The 17,425-nt window shown below is 48.5% G+C and overlaps 5 protein-coding genes across 5 annotated transcripts; 1 reads left to right on the plus strand and 4 right to left on the minus strand.

The window, feature by feature from the left end:
- Positions 1–2,514: 2,514 nt before the first annotated feature.
- On the minus strand, positions 2,515–2,982 carry UHO2_05705 (uncharacterized protein; the record flags this gene model as incomplete). Its single annotated transcript, XM_041558604.1, has 1 exon — positions 2,515–2,982. The coding sequence occupies one exon, from the start codon at positions 2,980–2,982 to the stop codon at positions 2,515–2,517; it is 468 nt and encodes a 155-aa protein (XP_041414538.1).
- A 3,249-nt stretch (positions 2,983–6,231) lies between these two features.
- Positions 6,232–7,053, minus strand: UHO2_05706 (uncharacterized protein; the record flags this gene model as incomplete). The annotated part of the gene is made up of 1 exon (XM_041558605.1): positions 6,232–7,053. The coding sequence occupies one exon, from the start codon at positions 7,051–7,053 to the stop codon at positions 6,232–6,234; it is 822 nt and encodes a 273-aa protein (XP_041414539.1).
- Positions 7,054–9,170: 2,117 nt separating this feature from the next.
- UHO2_05707 (uncharacterized protein) lies at positions 9,171–10,472 on the minus strand (the record flags this gene model as incomplete). The annotated part of the gene is made up of 2 exons (XM_041558606.1): positions 9,171–9,762; positions 9,847–10,472. 2 exons carry the CDS (start codon positions 10,470–10,472, stop codon positions 9,171–9,173), a joined length of 1,218 nt encoding a protein of 405 aa, XP_041414540.1.
- Positions 10,473–10,888: 416 nt separating this feature from the next.
- On the plus strand, positions 10,889–11,434 carry UHO2_05708 (uncharacterized protein; the record flags this gene model as incomplete). The annotated part of the gene is made up of 1 exon (XM_041558607.1): positions 10,889–11,434. The coding sequence occupies one exon, from the start codon at positions 10,889–10,891 to the stop codon at positions 11,432–11,434; it is 546 nt and encodes a 181-aa protein (XP_041414541.1).
- A 2,299-nt stretch (positions 11,435–13,733) lies between these two features.
- UHO2_05709 (uncharacterized protein) lies at positions 13,734–16,973 on the minus strand (the record flags this gene model as incomplete). Its single annotated transcript, XM_041558608.1, has 4 exons — positions 13,734–15,326; positions 15,360–15,512; positions 15,612–15,933; positions 15,985–16,973. 4 exons carry the CDS (start codon positions 16,971–16,973, stop codon positions 13,734–13,736), a joined length of 3,057 nt encoding a protein of 1,018 aa, XP_041414542.1.
- Between the last annotated feature and the right edge of the window lie 452 nt (positions 16,974–17,425).

Consider the following 17,425-nt stretch of genomic DNA (forward strand, 5'->3'; position numbering starts at 1 on the left):
AGGGTTGCCTTGCCACTCAGATGAAGTGGGTGCAACCCCTATCAAGTAGGAGGCAGCACAAGAACTCATCCACAGGGAGCAGGAGAAACTGTGCTGACAAAAGAGAGACCTTGCCAGAGAATCAGGAGAATGAGGAGCAGGGTAGGAGGAGACCACATAGGGTGAGGGCAGTGTTGCTGGTGACACTGCAAGGACATCTATATAACACACACTTGCTCTTCATCATAGTAGTTGAGTGGATCCTCATCCACTCTACACCTTACATTACTAGCTATCACTTTCACATAAGTATACTTAGTATTCCATCAAACAGTTGCAATTGCAGAGCATTGTGTCAGGGGTCTCGCGCCTGAAACCCAGGTCGGTCTGTCGAGATACTCAGTGACTATCAAACTGTGCAACAGCTATTGTCTCAGTATTGGTGACTATCAAGTTGTGCAGTGACAGCAGGTGGCATTTGTTGTATATACTATCGTAGGTTTCGGCTGACCTCTGTGGACACTCCATTCAGGGGTAGCTCAGCATGATCAATATCAATGCTTCGGTTATGATGACACCAAGGTCTGGTGTGAGTGTTGATGATGATGAGGTTGATGTCATTGGTGATAAGGTTGGTGAGTGTTGATGATGATGAGGTTGATGGTGTTGGTGATAAGGTTGGTGGCGTCAACACGAGTGTCCAGTGTGTTGACTTTGACGCTTGAAGTGATCCCCGGACCGCAGTGGACTACTGCCTTTGGTTCTATCTATATCCGGACCGCTAACCTGCTATGGGCGCCTTCGGACATCAGGTAGTGGTGATACAACACACACACTACGATGAGGAGCAACCTTGATAGATTGCTGCTATGCTGACTGTAACTAATGAGTACTTGTGTTTCTAAAGTATTGACTAGTTGTATGGTGAGTAGAGTGGATGAGGATCCACTCAACCTATGATGATGAGAAAGCATGGTTATATACCTCTTCACAGCATCACCAGTGATGCTGCTCCTGCTCTCTCTCCAGAGAGTACCTTCTTCATCGAGTACTGCTCAGGGGCCTCTCCTGCTTGGCACCCCTGTGCCTCTTGAGTGGTGTCGACTCCTTCAACACTGCTCCTCCTCCTCATGACCTGGTGACGACTCCTTCGACACTGCTCCTCTTCCTCAGGACCTGCCTGCTAGTGTCCTATACACTGCTCCTTCTCCTTTGACTGGTGACAGTTCCTTTGACTCTTGTCTCTCGAGCCCCTGAGTGGTAACCATCTGAGCTTGGTCCTCTTCGTGGCTGTGCCTGCTCCTTGAGCTTGGTCCTCCTTGTGGCTGTGCCTGGCCCTCCTCGCATGTGGCTCGGTTCTCCTTTGCATGTGAGTCCATAGGAGTCCATGGTCTCCATGGAGACTGCACTACGACCATGCTCTCTACTGGTATTGACTAGGTCTTCGATACCTGTGCTCCTTCCATATGAACCAGTGACCCTCCTGCTTCTTGAGCATCCAGGCCCATGACACATTGCTTCTATTGTAGCACATGTGTTGTATCACCGCTTCTTGACACCATCTGTAGGCAGTACATACTGTGGTCCGGCTCTCTCGATCTCCTACCAAAGACAGTCATCCACTGTGGTCTGGGGATCACTCAGTCACTCAGTCAACACACTGGACACTTGTGTCAGTGTCAACAACATCACTCACACCAGACCTTGGTGTCATCACAATACATCTATCATTATTGACCATGCCAAGCTACATCTGGATGGAGTGTCCACAGCAGTCAGTCAAAACCTGCAATAGCAATCAATCTATCACATATTTGAGTGAGAAAAGTCATAGAGGCCTTCTACAACAGAACTTGACAAGGATAGTAATACACAGCATTTTACCACATATCTCAACAGGATCTGTAATAGACATGTTCCTACTACAGATATCAGGTTTCGGGCGCGTGACCCCTGACAACTGAACCTGTGAGGTGGTTGCTCCAATGACGAGCAAGTCATCAATGTAGACTGCCAGTAGTACCATTGTGTCACTAGAACCTTGTGTATATACACATGGCTCTGTTTGGCAGTGCTTGAAACCAAAGACTTGCAGCTGCTTGTCAAGTGTTGCATGCCACAAGCATCCTGCTTGTTTGAGGCCATATAGTGCCTTTTTTAGCTTGTAACACTTACCATTGTTCTCCTTTGTTTCAAATGTTGGGGGTATCCAGACATGAACATCCTTGTCAATCTTCCCATTCAGGAATGCAGTGCTGATGTCAAGCTGACTAACATATAGTCTGTATTGGCAAGTGAGGGCAAGCAGCACTCAGTTGGTTTGTAAGCAAACAACAGGGCTAAAGGTCTGGTTGTAGTTCAGACCTTGGCATTGGGCATACCCTTGTATGACCAGCCAAGCTTTGTATTGTGTTGCTCATCGTTGTGTGTTGAGCTTGGGCTTGAATACCCAGCAAACACCAATAAGCTTGCCATCTGGCAAGATGTCTGCTAGTTTGAAAACATCCATTTTGTTCATACTTGTCATTTCATTGATCATTGCCTCTTGCCACTTGCCCCAGTGATTGCACAACTTAGTTCATTGAGTGAAAATGGTTCCAGTAAGATTCCATCAGCACTGTGCAGTTGTTGACCACTGGCAACAAGTGCAGTCCCATTCATCACCATTGCTGTGAATGCCATGTGGTTGAGGTGATGATTGCCAAGTGTTATTGCTTGAGTTTCAGAACATGTTGCTGCAAAGGCTGTATAGCTAGGCAGGTCCAGTGGGTCTGGTGATTCTGTGCAATCAGATTCAAGCACAGAGACACTGTCATATATACTTGGTATTGTGTCACTGCAAGGTGTTTGGAGTAGAGGCATATCTCCAGGATCCATGATCTGTGTTGGGACCTGTAACATGTTTCCCCCCTTGGTCAGAGCAGTGTCTAGCTCAGCGCCTAAGTCAGGGGCAATCATGTCAAGGTCTACCACAACCTCTCCTGCCACTTCAATCTCTGCCATCATGCAGTCCTACTCTTGATTGTAACTGGACAAATTGGACAAAGTTGGTCAGGAGGTGGACCCTCACTGGCGAGAGTAGGGCATCAATGAAGGTGGTACATCATCATTGAGTCCCATCTTGGCAGAGTTGTCATCTTGCAGGAGCCAAGTGTAGGAGCAGAGGAGCTCGTTATCCCCAGCGAGGACAGGCAGGTGGGAAGGGGCAGTGCAGGACTCCAGTTGCTTGAGTTCAGAGAATCAAACATCCTTTGTGACAACAATGCAGTCAAGTTCCAGAAGCCATACCCAGTAGCCCTTGACAGCACATGGTGCATCAGAGAATCCTATGTATGTTCCATGGAGGGTGCATGGTCAAAGGTGCTTGCTGACTACTGGGTGGGTGCTGAGCCATGTCAATTGAGTGTTGCCCCTGAGTATGACATAGGCAACACAACCGAAAGCATTGTAGTTGGTGCATTTCATGGTGTTTCCTGTAGAAGAGCTCAAAGGGTGTGATGTGTCCATGAGTGGTGCCTGCTAGTCAATTGTGAATGAAGGCAGCCTGTGATACAGCATATGGCCACAAGCATTTGTTGAGGCTCACATCATAAAGGATGCTCTGGGAAATCTTCTGAATGGTCTGGATTGCCCTTTTAGCAAATGCATTGTCCAAATGTTGTTGAGTTGGCAATGTGGTGACTTTCACACCTGTTGATGAGCATAGGTTGCAGAAGGCATTAGACCACAACTCACCTTGGTCAATGTGGAACTCTTTGAGTCCCCAGTCAAAGATCACCTTGTCAGAGGTCTCGTGCCTAAACCTGATATCTGTAATAGAAATGTGTCTATTACAAATCCTGTCGAGATATGTGACAATGTGTCAGGGGTCACGTGCCCAAAACCTGATATCTGTAATAGAACTGCATCTATTACAAATTCCATCAAGATATGTGACAACACTTGTGGTATTATGATTCTTGGCAAGATATGTAATAGCAATGTTGCTATCACTTTTCTTGCTCAAAGATGCAGTAATGGCTTTGCTATTGCAGGTTTTGACTAACTGCTGTGGATACTCCATCCAGAGGTAGCTCAGCACAATCAATAACTTGAATGTATTGCCCAACACCAAAGGTCTGGTGTGAGTGAGAGGACTGGTAGTGCTGACATGAGTGTCCAGTGTGTCGACTGAATGCTTGAGGTGATCCCCAGACTGCAGGGGACAACTGCCTTTGGTTCTATTGTTATCTGGACTGCAGGTTTCTATGAACTGCCTTTGGACATCAGTGAGCAGTGATACAACACACATGCTATGATGGATGCAATCTTATTGAGATTGCAACATGCTGACTGAATACTAATGTATACTTATGTGTAAAGCTATAACTAGTAGTGTATGGTGTAGAGTGGATGAGAATCCACTCGATTGCTATGACAAGGAGCATGGTTATATACCCATTCTTGCAATGTTGCCTGTGACACTGCTCCTTCCCTGGGAGGCCTCTTCAACACTGCTCCTCCTCTTCATCCTTCCTATCCTTCCTAGCTGTCCTGGCTACTCTGTGAGGTCTGTCAGCAGACAGGTGGGCCTCTGGCTATCTCATCCTTCCTAGGGGTCAGTCCCACTTCATCTGAGTGATGACTCGCACCCCCTTTCATTGTCCTCTCATCCATGACACCCACCTGTTGGCACTGACTTCATCATTGTGCCAGTCCCCTGTTTCATCTGGTGGTGTCTTCACCTTGTATGGTGTCTTCTCCTTGTTGTATCAGTGATGAGGTACCTTTGCTGATTGATTCTTGTGAGATCTGTTGTACTCCACATAATATTATGTTTCCTACTGAAACCTGTAGTAGCAACTTCGTTCCTACAGATCCTGGTGAGTTATGCCATAGGATTGTTTCTACTACCAATCTCAGTGAACTCTTCCTTAAGCCCTCGTTTAGCCTGAGCCTGTGATTCCTGCACTCCTTCATATGACTTCCACTTCTTCCTGCCTCCTGCGCATCCGGCTCCTATGACACAATGCTTGATGTATTACTGTTCTTGTTGAGATATGTAGTAGAGATGTCTCTATCACTTTTCTCACTCAAAGATGCAGTAATGGCTTTGCTATTGCAGGTTTCAACTAACTGCTGTGGACACTCTGTCCAGAGGTAGCTTGGCACGATCAATAACTTGAATGTATTGCAGGACACCAAGGTCTGGTAGTTAAAGTTTTCGTGTGATTGATGATGATAGTTCTAAATACAAATGCAAGTCAAGTATCTTCAAGTTTTCGTCACTCGCGCATGCTCGGAATGCATGCATGCATGCGCTGCTGAGCCCCTTTTGCGCAAGCCTTTTACTCGGCCGTAAACACTTTCTCCGCAGTCTCTACGCTTTGTGCAGCTTTATCTACTTCAACTCTGGTGTGATTGAGATTGTTGATGTCACCAACATGAGTGTCCAGTGTGTTGACTGAATGCTTGAGGTGATCCCTGGACCACAGTGGATGACTGCCTTCAGTTCTATCATTATCTGGACCACTGGTTTGCTATGAACTGCCTTCAGACATCAGTGAGCAGTGATACAACACATACACTACAATGGAAGCAATCTACTTGATTGCAACTTTGCTGACTGAAACTAATGTATACTTATGCTAAAGTGATAACTAGTTATGTATGGTGTAGAGTGGATGGGGATCCACTCGACCACTTATGATGAGAAGGCATGGTTTATATTCATCTTTGCAGTGTCACCTGTGACTCTGTTCCTGCTCTCTCTCCAGAGAGTACCTCCTTTGTCAAGTACTATGGTAGAGGCCTCTACCAATGCTTCCCCCCCCCCCCCCCCCCCTTGCTGAGCCCTGCTTCTCCTGCTCCTGAGACAAGGGGAGCCAGCATCATCTCATTGCTGATAGGGGTTGCCCCACTTCATCCTAATGACAGTGCATGCCCCTCTCCTTCATCTACCTCCTGATTTCAGCACCCATCTTCTTGTGCTGATTTCATTGTTGTGTAAGGCCCCTACCTCATCTGGTGGTGACCTTGACTGTCCTTGCCCCTACTTCCCACTGGAGCTGTCATACAAGCATCCTTGCTACTGATCTCCACAGAACATGTCATATGATCCTGTTTGTTACAGATCCTGGTGGAATTTGTGATACCAGTGTTGCTTGTGCCAATCTAGGTGGGATCTGTCATAGAGCTGTTTCTTCTACAGATCTTGGTGAACTCCACCACAAGTCCCACAATTTGCCCAATCCCTCAATTCCCATGCTCCCTTCATATGACTTGATGGATCTTCCTTCTTCCTGTGCATCCAGGCCCATGACACACCTCTGAGGGTATTTGACGCATGGTGTCACGAATTTCGGAGAACCACCACACTGCTTCTTGGGATGCTTGACTCTTGTTTGTGAGGTCCTGCACCCAGATCATACTAGAGTAAGCATCATGGATGATCAGGACATAGGTGAACTTGGTCACACCATGCAAGGGGGCCATTACATCCATCAAAGCTAGCTCAAGTGGTGCCTTGACTTGTCTAGGGTGAGCTGGCATCCTTGTGGTGGCTTTGCTTTGTATGCAGATGTTGCAGAGTATGCCAGGCTGAGTGGGTGGAGGCAAGGGGATGTCATGGGCAAGGGTGACCATTTGCTTGCATAGGGTCACATCATGACTAGCATGGCCCAGTCTACAATGCCATAGGGCAGCCTTGTTGCAGGTCCAGCATTGTTGCCCAGGGTCCATTGTCTCAGCTGTGAAGGCAAAGTAGATAGCTGGCTCAGGCATGCTGTTGTCCCATATGATCATGGCAACAGCAGGGTAACCATTTCCAGCTGTCAGCACTTGGATAGCATGACCATGTTTGTCTTGGACAGTGGCAAGTTCATTTTTGAAGGTTACTTTACCCTGAGCATGTGTGACTGATTTGGTGCCAATGGAGTTTGTCATGAGATTAGAGACAAGGAGGCAGTTCTGATACATCATCTGCTCCTGCTGCTGCATCTTGGGACTAAAGCTCAAGAGGTTGACCATTCCTCCCATCTTGGTTGCTGAGAGTTGTCTGCCATCAGCAGTGGTGATGCTAACTGCTTGTTCCATGTCTCATCAGCCTTTTCCATAACAAGAGGAATTGACCATGACATAAGATGTGCCTGAGTCAAACACAAACAGTATGAGCCAAGGTGGTAAGTTGATTGGTGCTGACTTGACCTCTGTAAAGAAGGCCAAGACTGGCACTGTATCCTATTCCTCCTGAGAGTTCTCAAGTGGTAATACTATACATGTCTTGGCACAGCCTTTTGGTGGTACCTTGACCTTGCCTTCTTTCCAACAGACATGGGCAGTGTTGTTAGGGCAATGGTTGGCTGCATGGCCAAGCTCACTGCACACCCAACAGTGGATGAGGGTAGTGGCTTGCAACACAACAAGTTCAGACTCCTTGGTCATGTGGTGACAATTTGCATGGGTACTCTCAGCAGCAAGCTTGTAGCACTGGCATAGGACATCAGAGATGCTCTTGACAGTCTGCTCCCTGCCATGAACTTTCTTGTGTAGGATAAACACCGAGTTGAACAGCACAACTTGTTAAGGAGGCTCTGCATGATAATTGAGCTGAGCATTGAGTTGGCATCCTTGAAGGTAGTTGTCTTTTGGTCAAGGATGTTTTGTGTGAAAGGAACAATGGATATCATTGCAAAAAAAAAAAAAAAATTAAAATTGTGTCACCATGCATGTAGAGAGACTACTCTTGGATCAAGAAGGTCATGTTCATCCCATCACATCTTTTCATTGAGGCTTGAGAGTAGCTTTAGATGATGGTTTGTGGATTGTGCTAAGAAGAGGTTCACTCTGGTTTGCATTGCACTTTCAAGTTTGATTTGGCTAACAAATGGACCAAGATTGTGCATTGCTTTGTAGAGGGTTACCAATACATTTGGCCATGATGGACAGGTGGTGAGATGGTCTGCTCCTTGTTGCCTTGTTCCATTGTGTACTTCAGTAGTTGAGCATCTTTTGGGGCTGTAGGAGTAATGTAGGTCTCACTGGTGATTTCTTGGTTGAACTGGTTTTGGAGGATTTTTGGCAGATGTGGCAGAAGATCCTGCATCATTTTGACAAAAGTTGTTATAGTTTGAATAGTTGAGATTAGACATGCTGATGGTGTATTGGCTTGTTGGACTCATAACCCTAATAGAAGTGAAAAAGTTTTGGTCCTGATAACTGGCAATTGGGGAGAGTCTGAGCATGATGTCACTACTACTTTAGGGCAGAAACATGTATACTTGATTGACTAAAGTGAATGTGGTGAGGACCTAGTGTGCTCAGCTTGATATATATACATCTATGAGGTGTGTGCTGAATGTGGGAGTATCCTCCTTCATGACCTAGCTTGACAAGGAGCAGGGCTATGTTGCACCTGATCTCCAGACAGATCTGTTCCATCTGATTGCCAATTGTGTTTGATGTCAGCATGCATCATCATATCGGATCGCTTCCAGTTAAAGATTAATTGAGCAAAAGACACCACTTTGTAGGAGCTATGATCAAGCTCCTTACTGACAGGTGTGTTATGACTGCAATGCTTATTGATTCTTTTGTGGACTATGACTACAAGTGTGAGTATATATAGCTTCATATTGTCTATGAGGGCACCAAGTAGTCTCGAGCAAACTCAGTGCTGGTTTCCCAATGCTTTTCTATTCCTTCTCCTGTATCAACTCTAGACTGTTCTTTCTGCAATACCCCTGAGATGCTTCTCCAACTATGTCATGCTTCTTGTGTTTCTGAGTCACCTTGTGAATAAGCATGATCCAGTGAATGCCATTCTTGGCAATTGCCTTTTGCCCTAGTGAGTTGCTTGCTTCAGTGATTGATTACTCTTGCACACTTTGGTGATTGGAACAGTTAGGGATTCTTTGTTGTATCTTCAACTCTTCCTTTGGCAATTTCTTGCATTTGGCACAGCTTATGTAAGCATTTTGGTGCCTTTGATAAAGGCATCTGTCAAAAAACGCCAAAGGTTTGATATGCACAAGGGATTGTCCGGATTGCATTCCTTCCGATCAGTGGGGGAATTGAAAGAGACAAAGTTGGTTGTTAGATCGTCATCTTCCACATATCCGCACAATCTGAATCGGACAGTTGTCCGCTCAAGAATGCATTCTGGATGATGATGATGATGATGATGATGATGAGCGATAAAGTCGGCTGGGAGATCAATATGGCCTTGGTCGATCACGTTGGCGTGCTTGACCTCCAGCTCCACGTTCCATTCCACCACGATTACCTGGTCGATTGGGATTAGGACACATGTTGGCAAAGTGACCATAGTCTCCGCATTTGAAGCACAAGACTTCGGACAGATCCTTCTTCCAGGGACCACGGCCGCCATCTTGGCCTCCTTGAGGTGGTGCGCCTCCTCCGATTGGACCGCCGCCACCACCGAAAGCGTTGGGAGCTCCTGCTGCTCCACCGAATCCAGCGTTTGCTCTTCTTTGCATGTTGTTGCTGCCGAACGGCATCTGTCCAGACCCGGCTCGGTCAGCTGCACCACGCGCTCCAAAACCACCGGCTGCTCCTGCTGCTCCTGCTGCTCCTGCTGCACCTGCTGCTCCTGTTCCTGCTGCTCCAGCTGCTCCAGCTGCAGGCAGACCGTATCGTCCGGGTGCACCACGTTGCGGTCGTCCGCCTTCTGGATAGTCGTCACGTCCGCCTGCAGAACCAAAGGCTTCTGCTGCTGTCAATGGACGATGTGTCAAGATGGGCGAGTTGGAGGATGATGCGCTTGAGGGCGGTGTGCTCTTGATGCTGTTGCGAGTGATAGGATGAATATGGGGTCAGTTTGGTGGCTCTGCAGCAATCAATCAATCAATCAATCGAATGCATACTTACTGTCCGCGTGGGCATTCGAGGCCTTGCGGGCAGAAGCCAGCCAAGTAGAGTGGACATGCAACACGTCGAATGTGTTTCTTGGGGCAGTTGGGACCTTTGGGGCAAAAGCCTCGGTTGTACTTTTCGCATTCTCGGCGCTTGATGGCCGGGTGGACATGAAGGTAGAGACAATCGTCGCCGCTGTTGCAGAAGCCAAAGGTGGCATAGAAGCGGCATTCGGGTATCCTTCGCATATCGTATTCGTGCAAGTAGTCGCATTGGTCGCCCTTCTTGCAAAGACCTCTAAGCCAATGCTTGCATACGGTTCGCTTGTTGGCATCTCGAAGCGCCGTTGATCCGGCGGGCAGAAAGTTGAGGTGACTCGGCTTGACATGTCTCCTTGGACACGACGCTCCGCGAGCACACTGCAGCCGCTCTGCATAGTCTGGACAGAGCTGTGCGTCATTGTCAAGCTTGACATTCAGGTTGGCCTTGATGTGTGCCTCGAAGGTGAACTCGTTATGCACAAAGTGTGAAGGTAAAGATGTCGAAGCCCCGACACATCTATACTGCGAGATCAGAGGACGATGCGAGCACTGACCGCCTCCACCAGCACCATGATGGTGCATCGCCAGAGGTGTGTTCATCTCGGCCAAAGCAAGGCTACTGAGGATGGTGGATTCGAGGGCAGGGCCATCGAGGATGGTGGCGAGTGAGCAAGCCTGGTGACGAGCTTTCTGAACGCTTTTGGCACTTGACTTTTCTCCCGATTTCTTCTCCCCGATTTCCTCGATCGATCGATTTCCGATTTCCGATTTCCGATTTCCGATTTCCGAGTCAGAAAAAAAATAAAAAAAATAAACTTTTCGGTGCAAAAACAAAAAACAATTTGCCACTCTCGTATGGCTCAGTTCTGTGCAACGTCGACGGGATTTTTAGTCGTCGTCATCATCACCACCACCACCACCACCACCATCACCACCAAACTTTACCCGCTCTTTGCCTTCAAAGTCTAGCGGCTCTCGCATTTCGCCATCAGGTCAGCTTGGTCAAATCGGCTAGGATGAGGATCGAACACTGCTTCTTCTGCTCGGCTCCTTGCTACCCGGGCAAGGGGATCACTTTCGTTCGTAACGATGCCAAGATGTTCAAGTTCTGCAAGTCGAAATGCCACAAGAACTTCAAGTTGAAGCGCAACCCCAGAAAGGTTCGCTGGACAAAGGCTTTCCGCAAGGCCAACGGCAAGGAGATGACTCTCGACTCTACGCTCGAGTTCGAGAAGAAACGCAACGTACCCCTCCGCTACGACCGAGAGCTCATTGCCACCACCCTCAACGCCATGAAGCGCATCCAGGAGATCAGGACTCGTCGCGAGATCGCCTTCTACAAGGCTCGTATCGCCAAAGCTGGCATCAAGGCCAAAGCCAAACAGGCAGATCGTCTTGTTGTCCACCGCAACACCCACCTTCGTGCTTCCATCGAGGCTTCCCGCCCTACTCCTTCTTCCAGCACGCACAAGATCAAGGTCAAGGCTACCTCGGCAAAGTCAAAGTCGGCACTGGTTGCTGCTGGCAACTCGGCTATGACTATGCGCATGGATACCGACTGAAGCTGTCAGCCCCTATCACGCATTGCGCCATTTCTCATTCTCATTCTCATTCTCTTCTCGCATCATCCAGTCACCATTTTTCGCCTGCTCTTGCCAGCAGCTCAGCATGGATCAGCATGCAATCCATGCTTGTAGTATACCACATCTTACACTTGATTCCACATCCCTCGTCTCCCACAGAGCAGCTCCCAGAGCAGTAATGGTCCTCTCTTCCAACGCAAAGCCTTAGGGTTATGTCACTCTTTTCAAAAGTCTTGATCACTCCTCCGATCGTCTGCCAAGCCATAGAAGTTGGTGTTATCCATGCCAGTGTATGCATTGCAGTCTCAGGAGTGATTGCTTGCCCATCCACAGGTTGTCGTCATGTGTCGATTGCCACTCAACCAGCTTCTTGATGAGAGTGATGGCAAACAAGATATAGCTGTGCTCCATCCTATCATTGCTGCCAGGGCAGCAAGCAGCACTCGAGAGGGTAGCACTTGCTGGGCCAGTAGCAGCCTGAGTCGTCAAGCTGTTCGCGTCAGCGTCAGTGTTGACCGTAACTTGAGCAGGCTGAGTGCCGTTGGGTCACACCTCAAACAAGCTTGAGGTGTAGTATGTCATACCACCGGATGCACAGCAAGAACTGGGATCATATGAGGAGAGACCATGTGCAGGAATCGAAGGATTGGGCAAACAAAGCATTTTCTGACAGAGTTCATCGAGATCAGTAGTATCAAGGTCCTACAACAGAATTCATCCAAATTGGTATGAGTGCAATCCTACAGCAAAGTCCATTGGGATCAGTAGTATCATGACCATACAACAGATCTTGCAGAAACTGGTTGGAGGACCACCCCTCCCACAGAGCTCGCAATGGGTCATACAGAGAGGATAGGGGGTTTGCCACCATAACGAGGTAAGGGCTCTACACAACAATGAACTTGGTGCACAAGGATGGGCACCACCATCAGGGGCAAGATGAAAGGCAGTGTGCTTTGCCACTTGGAGGAGGTGGGAGTGACCCCTATCAATGATGAAGGAGCATGAGGCTGTCAGGGGTCTCGCGCCTGAAACCCAGGTCGGTCTGTCGAGATACTCGGTGACTATCAAACTGTGCGACAGCTATTGTCTCGGTATCGGTGACTATCAAGTTGTGCAGTGACAGCAGGTGGCATTCGTTGTATATACTATCGTAGGTTTCGGCTGACCTCTGTGGACACTCCGTTCAGGGGTAGCTCGGCACGATCAATATCAATGTTATGATGACACCAAGGTCTGGTGTGAGTGTTGATGATGATGAGGTTGATGGTGTTGGTGATGAGATTGGTGATGTCGATGGTAATGAGGTTGATGGTGTTGGTGATAAGGTTGGTGGCGTCAACACGAGTGTCCAGTGTGTTGACTTGATGCTTGAAGTGATCCCCGGACCGCAGTGGACTACTGCCTTCGGTTCTATCTATATCCGGACTGCTAACCTGCTATGGGCACCTTCGGACATCAGGTAGTGGTGATACAACACACACACTATGATGAGGAGCAACCTTGATAGATTGCTGCTATGCTGACTGTAACTAATGAGTACTTGTGTTTCTAAAGTATTGACTAGTTGTATGGTGAGTAGAGTGGATGAGGATCCACTCGACCTATTGATGATGAGAAAGCATGGTTATATACCTCTTCTCAGCATTGCCAGCAATGCTGCTCCTGCTCTCTCTCCAGAGAGTACCTTCTTCATCGAGTACTGCTCAGGGGCCTCTCCTGCTTGGCACCCCTGTGCCTCTTGAGTGGTGTCGACTTCCTTCGACACTGCTCCTCCTCCTCATGACCTGGTGTCAACTCCTTCGACACTGCTCCTCTTCCTCAGGACCTGCCTGCTAGTGTCCTATACACTGCTCCTTCTCCTTTGACCGGTGACAGTTCCTTTGACTCTTGTCTCTCGAGCCCCTGAGTGGTAACCATCTGAGCTTGGTCCTCTTCGTGGCTGTGCCTGCTCCTTGAGCTTGGTCCTCCTCGTGGCTGTGCTTGGCCCTCCTTTGCATGTGAGTCCATAGGAGTCCATAGTCTCCATGGAGACTGCACTACGCTCTCTACTGATCTCGACTAGATCTTCGATACCTGTGCTCCTTCCATATGAACCCGTGACTCTCCTGCTTCTTGAGCATCCAGGCCCATGACACTACCCCCCTCTTAAGAGCCGAGCTCCATCAAGGCATGCTCTGGTCTGGTCCATGCTGACTCCTCCTCCTCCTCCTCGACAACATCGCCAACATCATCCTTCCTCCTTCTCTCAACATCATCCTCCTTCCTCTTCCTCTCTCTACTCCTCCTGTTCTCTACTTTGTCTACTCACTCGTCCCCCCTCCGACACCTCATACTCCTGGATGAGGTCGGGACAGTTGAGGTTCTCTACTGGTTCCCATGAAGCAGCTTCTTCTGAGTACCCTCTCCACAACACCTTGTACTCTGTAGTCCCATTGTGTGAACGCTTGTTGATGAGTGCTTCGACTTCGAAGTCGAGGTCCTCATCTGGAAGTGATGGTATGGTGGGCTGTTCAGCATGTTGAGGAAGAGAACTTGTTCTTGCTGGCTCGAGCATGGAGACATGGAACACATCATGCACCCTAAGGTTTGCTGGCAATGTGATTCGATAAGCTCGGCGTCCTACCCTTTCCTGAACTGGGTAGGGTCCTGCAAACCAGGTATCTAACTTGGGTGTGGGTCTCCTTGTCTTCCAGTTTCGACGGTTGATATAGACCATATCACCCACCTTAAACTCGATGTCCTTGTGCTTCCTGTTATACTGGTCTACTGATCTACATTGTGCCTCTCTGATCTGCTCCTGGAGGTACTTGCAATGCTCCTTTCCATCCATGAGGTACTCGAAGCGACCTGGATCATTGACTCCTAGTTGTTGAGGGATGTCAGGATGAGCTTTGGGGTTCCATCCATAGCATGCAAAGAATGGTGAGACACCAATGCTGTTGTGGACCATGTTGTTGTATACAAAGGCTGCAGTGTCCAGCAGGTTGGCCCAGTCATTCTGCTCATAGTTGCAGTACATCCTTAGGTACTGCTCGATGACTTGATTGACCCTCTCTGTCTGACCATCGGTTTGAGGATGGTAAGCCATGCTAAGTGAGTGCTTCACACCCATTTGCTCTGCAAATCCCTTCCATGCTCCTGATATGAACTGCCTGCCTCGGTCTGAGACCATGTGATCTGGGTATCTGAAGAGTCTAACCATGTGTCCATATAGCAACACTGCAGTCTGTTTGGCCATGACTGTCTTATGGGTTGGAGCTAGTATGGCAAACTTGGTTAACCTGTCAACAATGACTAAGATAGAGTCATAGGTCTTGGAGTCATACTTCTTCGATGGTGGTAGTCCTTCAATGAAGTCGAGGGATATGGAGCCCCAGGGCCTGTCTGGTGTTGCTAGTGGCTGTAGCAAACCATATGGACGATGACGAGGAGCTTTGTACCTAGCACATACAGGACAACTTGCTACATAGTCTGCAATCCAAGCTGTCATGTTTGGCCACCAGTAATGTCGTTGAGCTGCCTTGATGGTAGCATCTCTTCCTACATGTCCAGCAGTAATACCATCATGGCATTGGGTCATCACCATGAATCGCAGATGCTCTACAGAGAGAGACTGTCCATCTACCTCTTTGGCACTCCTCGAGTGTCGGTTGTTGGTCCTCCCTGGCATGATCACTTTGGGGATAACCAACCTTCCTCCACTGTACCATAGGTCGTCCTTGAGTTCGAAGGGCTTCTTCCTATGTATCTCCTGTAGCTCTTGGTCTAAGGGCTGGAAGATCTTGACCAGGTCTTTGAGACCTTTTGATGTTATGGACTCCATCGAGAGCATAGGGGCCACTAGGGTCGAGTCATGGTCTGCTGTCTCCTTGAACACTCAAGGAGGCAGTAGTTGCCTCACATTGTGATCCTGCTCTTCACCAGCTGGTTGCATGTCTGTCCTTCTGGTGAGAGCATCGGGTTCACCACCTTTGTCTCCTGGTCGATACTGCAATATGAAGTCGAAGTCTGCTAGTAGTATTGCCCATCGAGCCTGTTGACCTGTGATGCGTCTCTGTGACTTGAAGTACTTGAGGGCTTCATGGTCAGTGAGGATGACCAGTTGGTTTGGTAGTCCAGCTAGCATGTGTCACCACTGAGTGAGGCAGGTGACCACAGCTAGGAGCTCCTTGTCATGGATCTCATAGTTCTTCTCAGCAGAAGACATCTTCCTAGAGTAGAAAGCCACTGGATGCCATCGTCCTTCATGCTCCTGCTTGAGTACTCCTGCTATAGCAAAGTCACTTGCATCAGTCTCCAACCTTGTTGGAAGGTGGTAGTTGAAGTGCTGAAGCACTCCTGCTGATGTGAAGGCCTGGATGAGCTTGTGGAAGGCCTGTTGGGCCTCCTCTGGTAGTTCGAACTTCTTGAACCATTCTATAGGCTTTACCAGTGCTGTCAAGGGCTTGGCTATGCGAGCAAAGTGGGCTATGAACCTTCAATAGAAGTTGGCAAAACCCAGGAACCTCTGGATGTCATGGATTGACTCTGGCATTGGCCACTCCTTGACAGTGCGCACCTTTTCTGGGTCCATCTCTATGCCCGTTGGCTTGATGATGTACCCCAGGAGCTCGACTGTCTTGGTGTGGAACTCACACTTCGACAGCTTAGCAAAGAGCCTGTTGCTCCTTAAGCGAGTGAGGACCTCGGTGACATGCTTCACATGTACCTCCTCAGTGTCACTGAAGATCAGGAAGTCATCTAAGTATACCACTACATATACTCCAATGATGTCTTGGAAGATGTCATTGATGAACGACTGGAAGTGAGCTGGAGCATTGGCTAGGCCAAAGGGCATCACTAAGTACTCATAGAGTCCCAACTGAGTGCCAAAAGCTGTCTTCCATTCATCTCCTTTAGCAATCCGGATGAGGTTGTATGCTGCTCTAAGGTCTAGCTTGGTATAGATCCTTGCCTTCCTGAGTAAGAACAGCTGCTCCTCGATGAGGGGCAATGGTGCCCTGTTCTTGACAGTGATCTCGTTGAGACCTCTGTAGTCCACACAGAGTCTGAGGCCTCCATCCTTCTTTGGTATGAAGAGCACTGGTGATTGTGCCGGGCTCTTCGATGGTCTTATGAACCCCTTCTTGAGGTTCTCATCCAAGTACCTCCTTAACTCGGACATCTCCTTGGGTCCCTTAAGGTATAGGGGCCCTTGAGGTGGCTTCCCTCCTTCTATCAACTCGAGGTGGAGATCATGCTCGGTATGATGGGGCAGCTTGTCTGCTTCCACCTCATCAAACACATCTCGCAGGTGTTGGTATGGCTTTGGTATGTCTGCAGCCGTCACCACCTTATCTACCTCCACCTCCATCTCGACTCCTTTGTCTGCACCTGTAGGTACAAAACCAAAGGCTGGGAGTGATGATGGTGGCTCCTCTAACAGCATGAATCCTATGGGTCCATCTTCTAGAGCTGCTTGTAGTATGCGCTCTGCTGAGACAAACTCGTTACCATGAAGGGTTGGTCTCCTCATGGTTAGGTCCCCTGCTCTTGCTGCTTCAGGGGGTCTCCTAGGGGGTCAGTCCTGCTCCTGAGTCTTGAACTCCAGCTGGCCCATATCCCATTGTATGGTGGGTTTGAGCCTCCGTAGCTCAGTGAACCCCAGGATGAGGTCATAGTCCGCAGTGTCGGCCACTGAAGCTTTGACCACACCCAGATTGTGTGTACCAATAGATACCTGCATGCTCGCAGAACTATTGATGGAGAGTTGGTGCCCGGTGACACCATGGATCGATCTTGTTTTTATGGGTTTTGTGGGTATTTGGTACTTACTAATGAAAGAATCTGAGAATATGGACAAACCAGCACCGGTATCAGCTAGTATCTGAGCAGGATGGTCTTGAACCATTCCAGAGAGCTCCAGTACTGCTTTGCCTCCACTGGTAGAGAAACATACTTGACAATCTTGATATATACAGAGTGATG

The sequence above is a fragment of the Ustilago hordei genome (genome assembly GCF_900519145.1).
Source record: "Ustilago hordei strain Uho2 genome assembly, contig: UHO2_contig_15, whole genome shotgun sequence".
NCBI classification, from domain to species: Eukaryota; Fungi; Basidiomycota; class Ustilaginomycetes; order Ustilaginales; family Ustilaginaceae; genus Ustilago; species Ustilago hordei.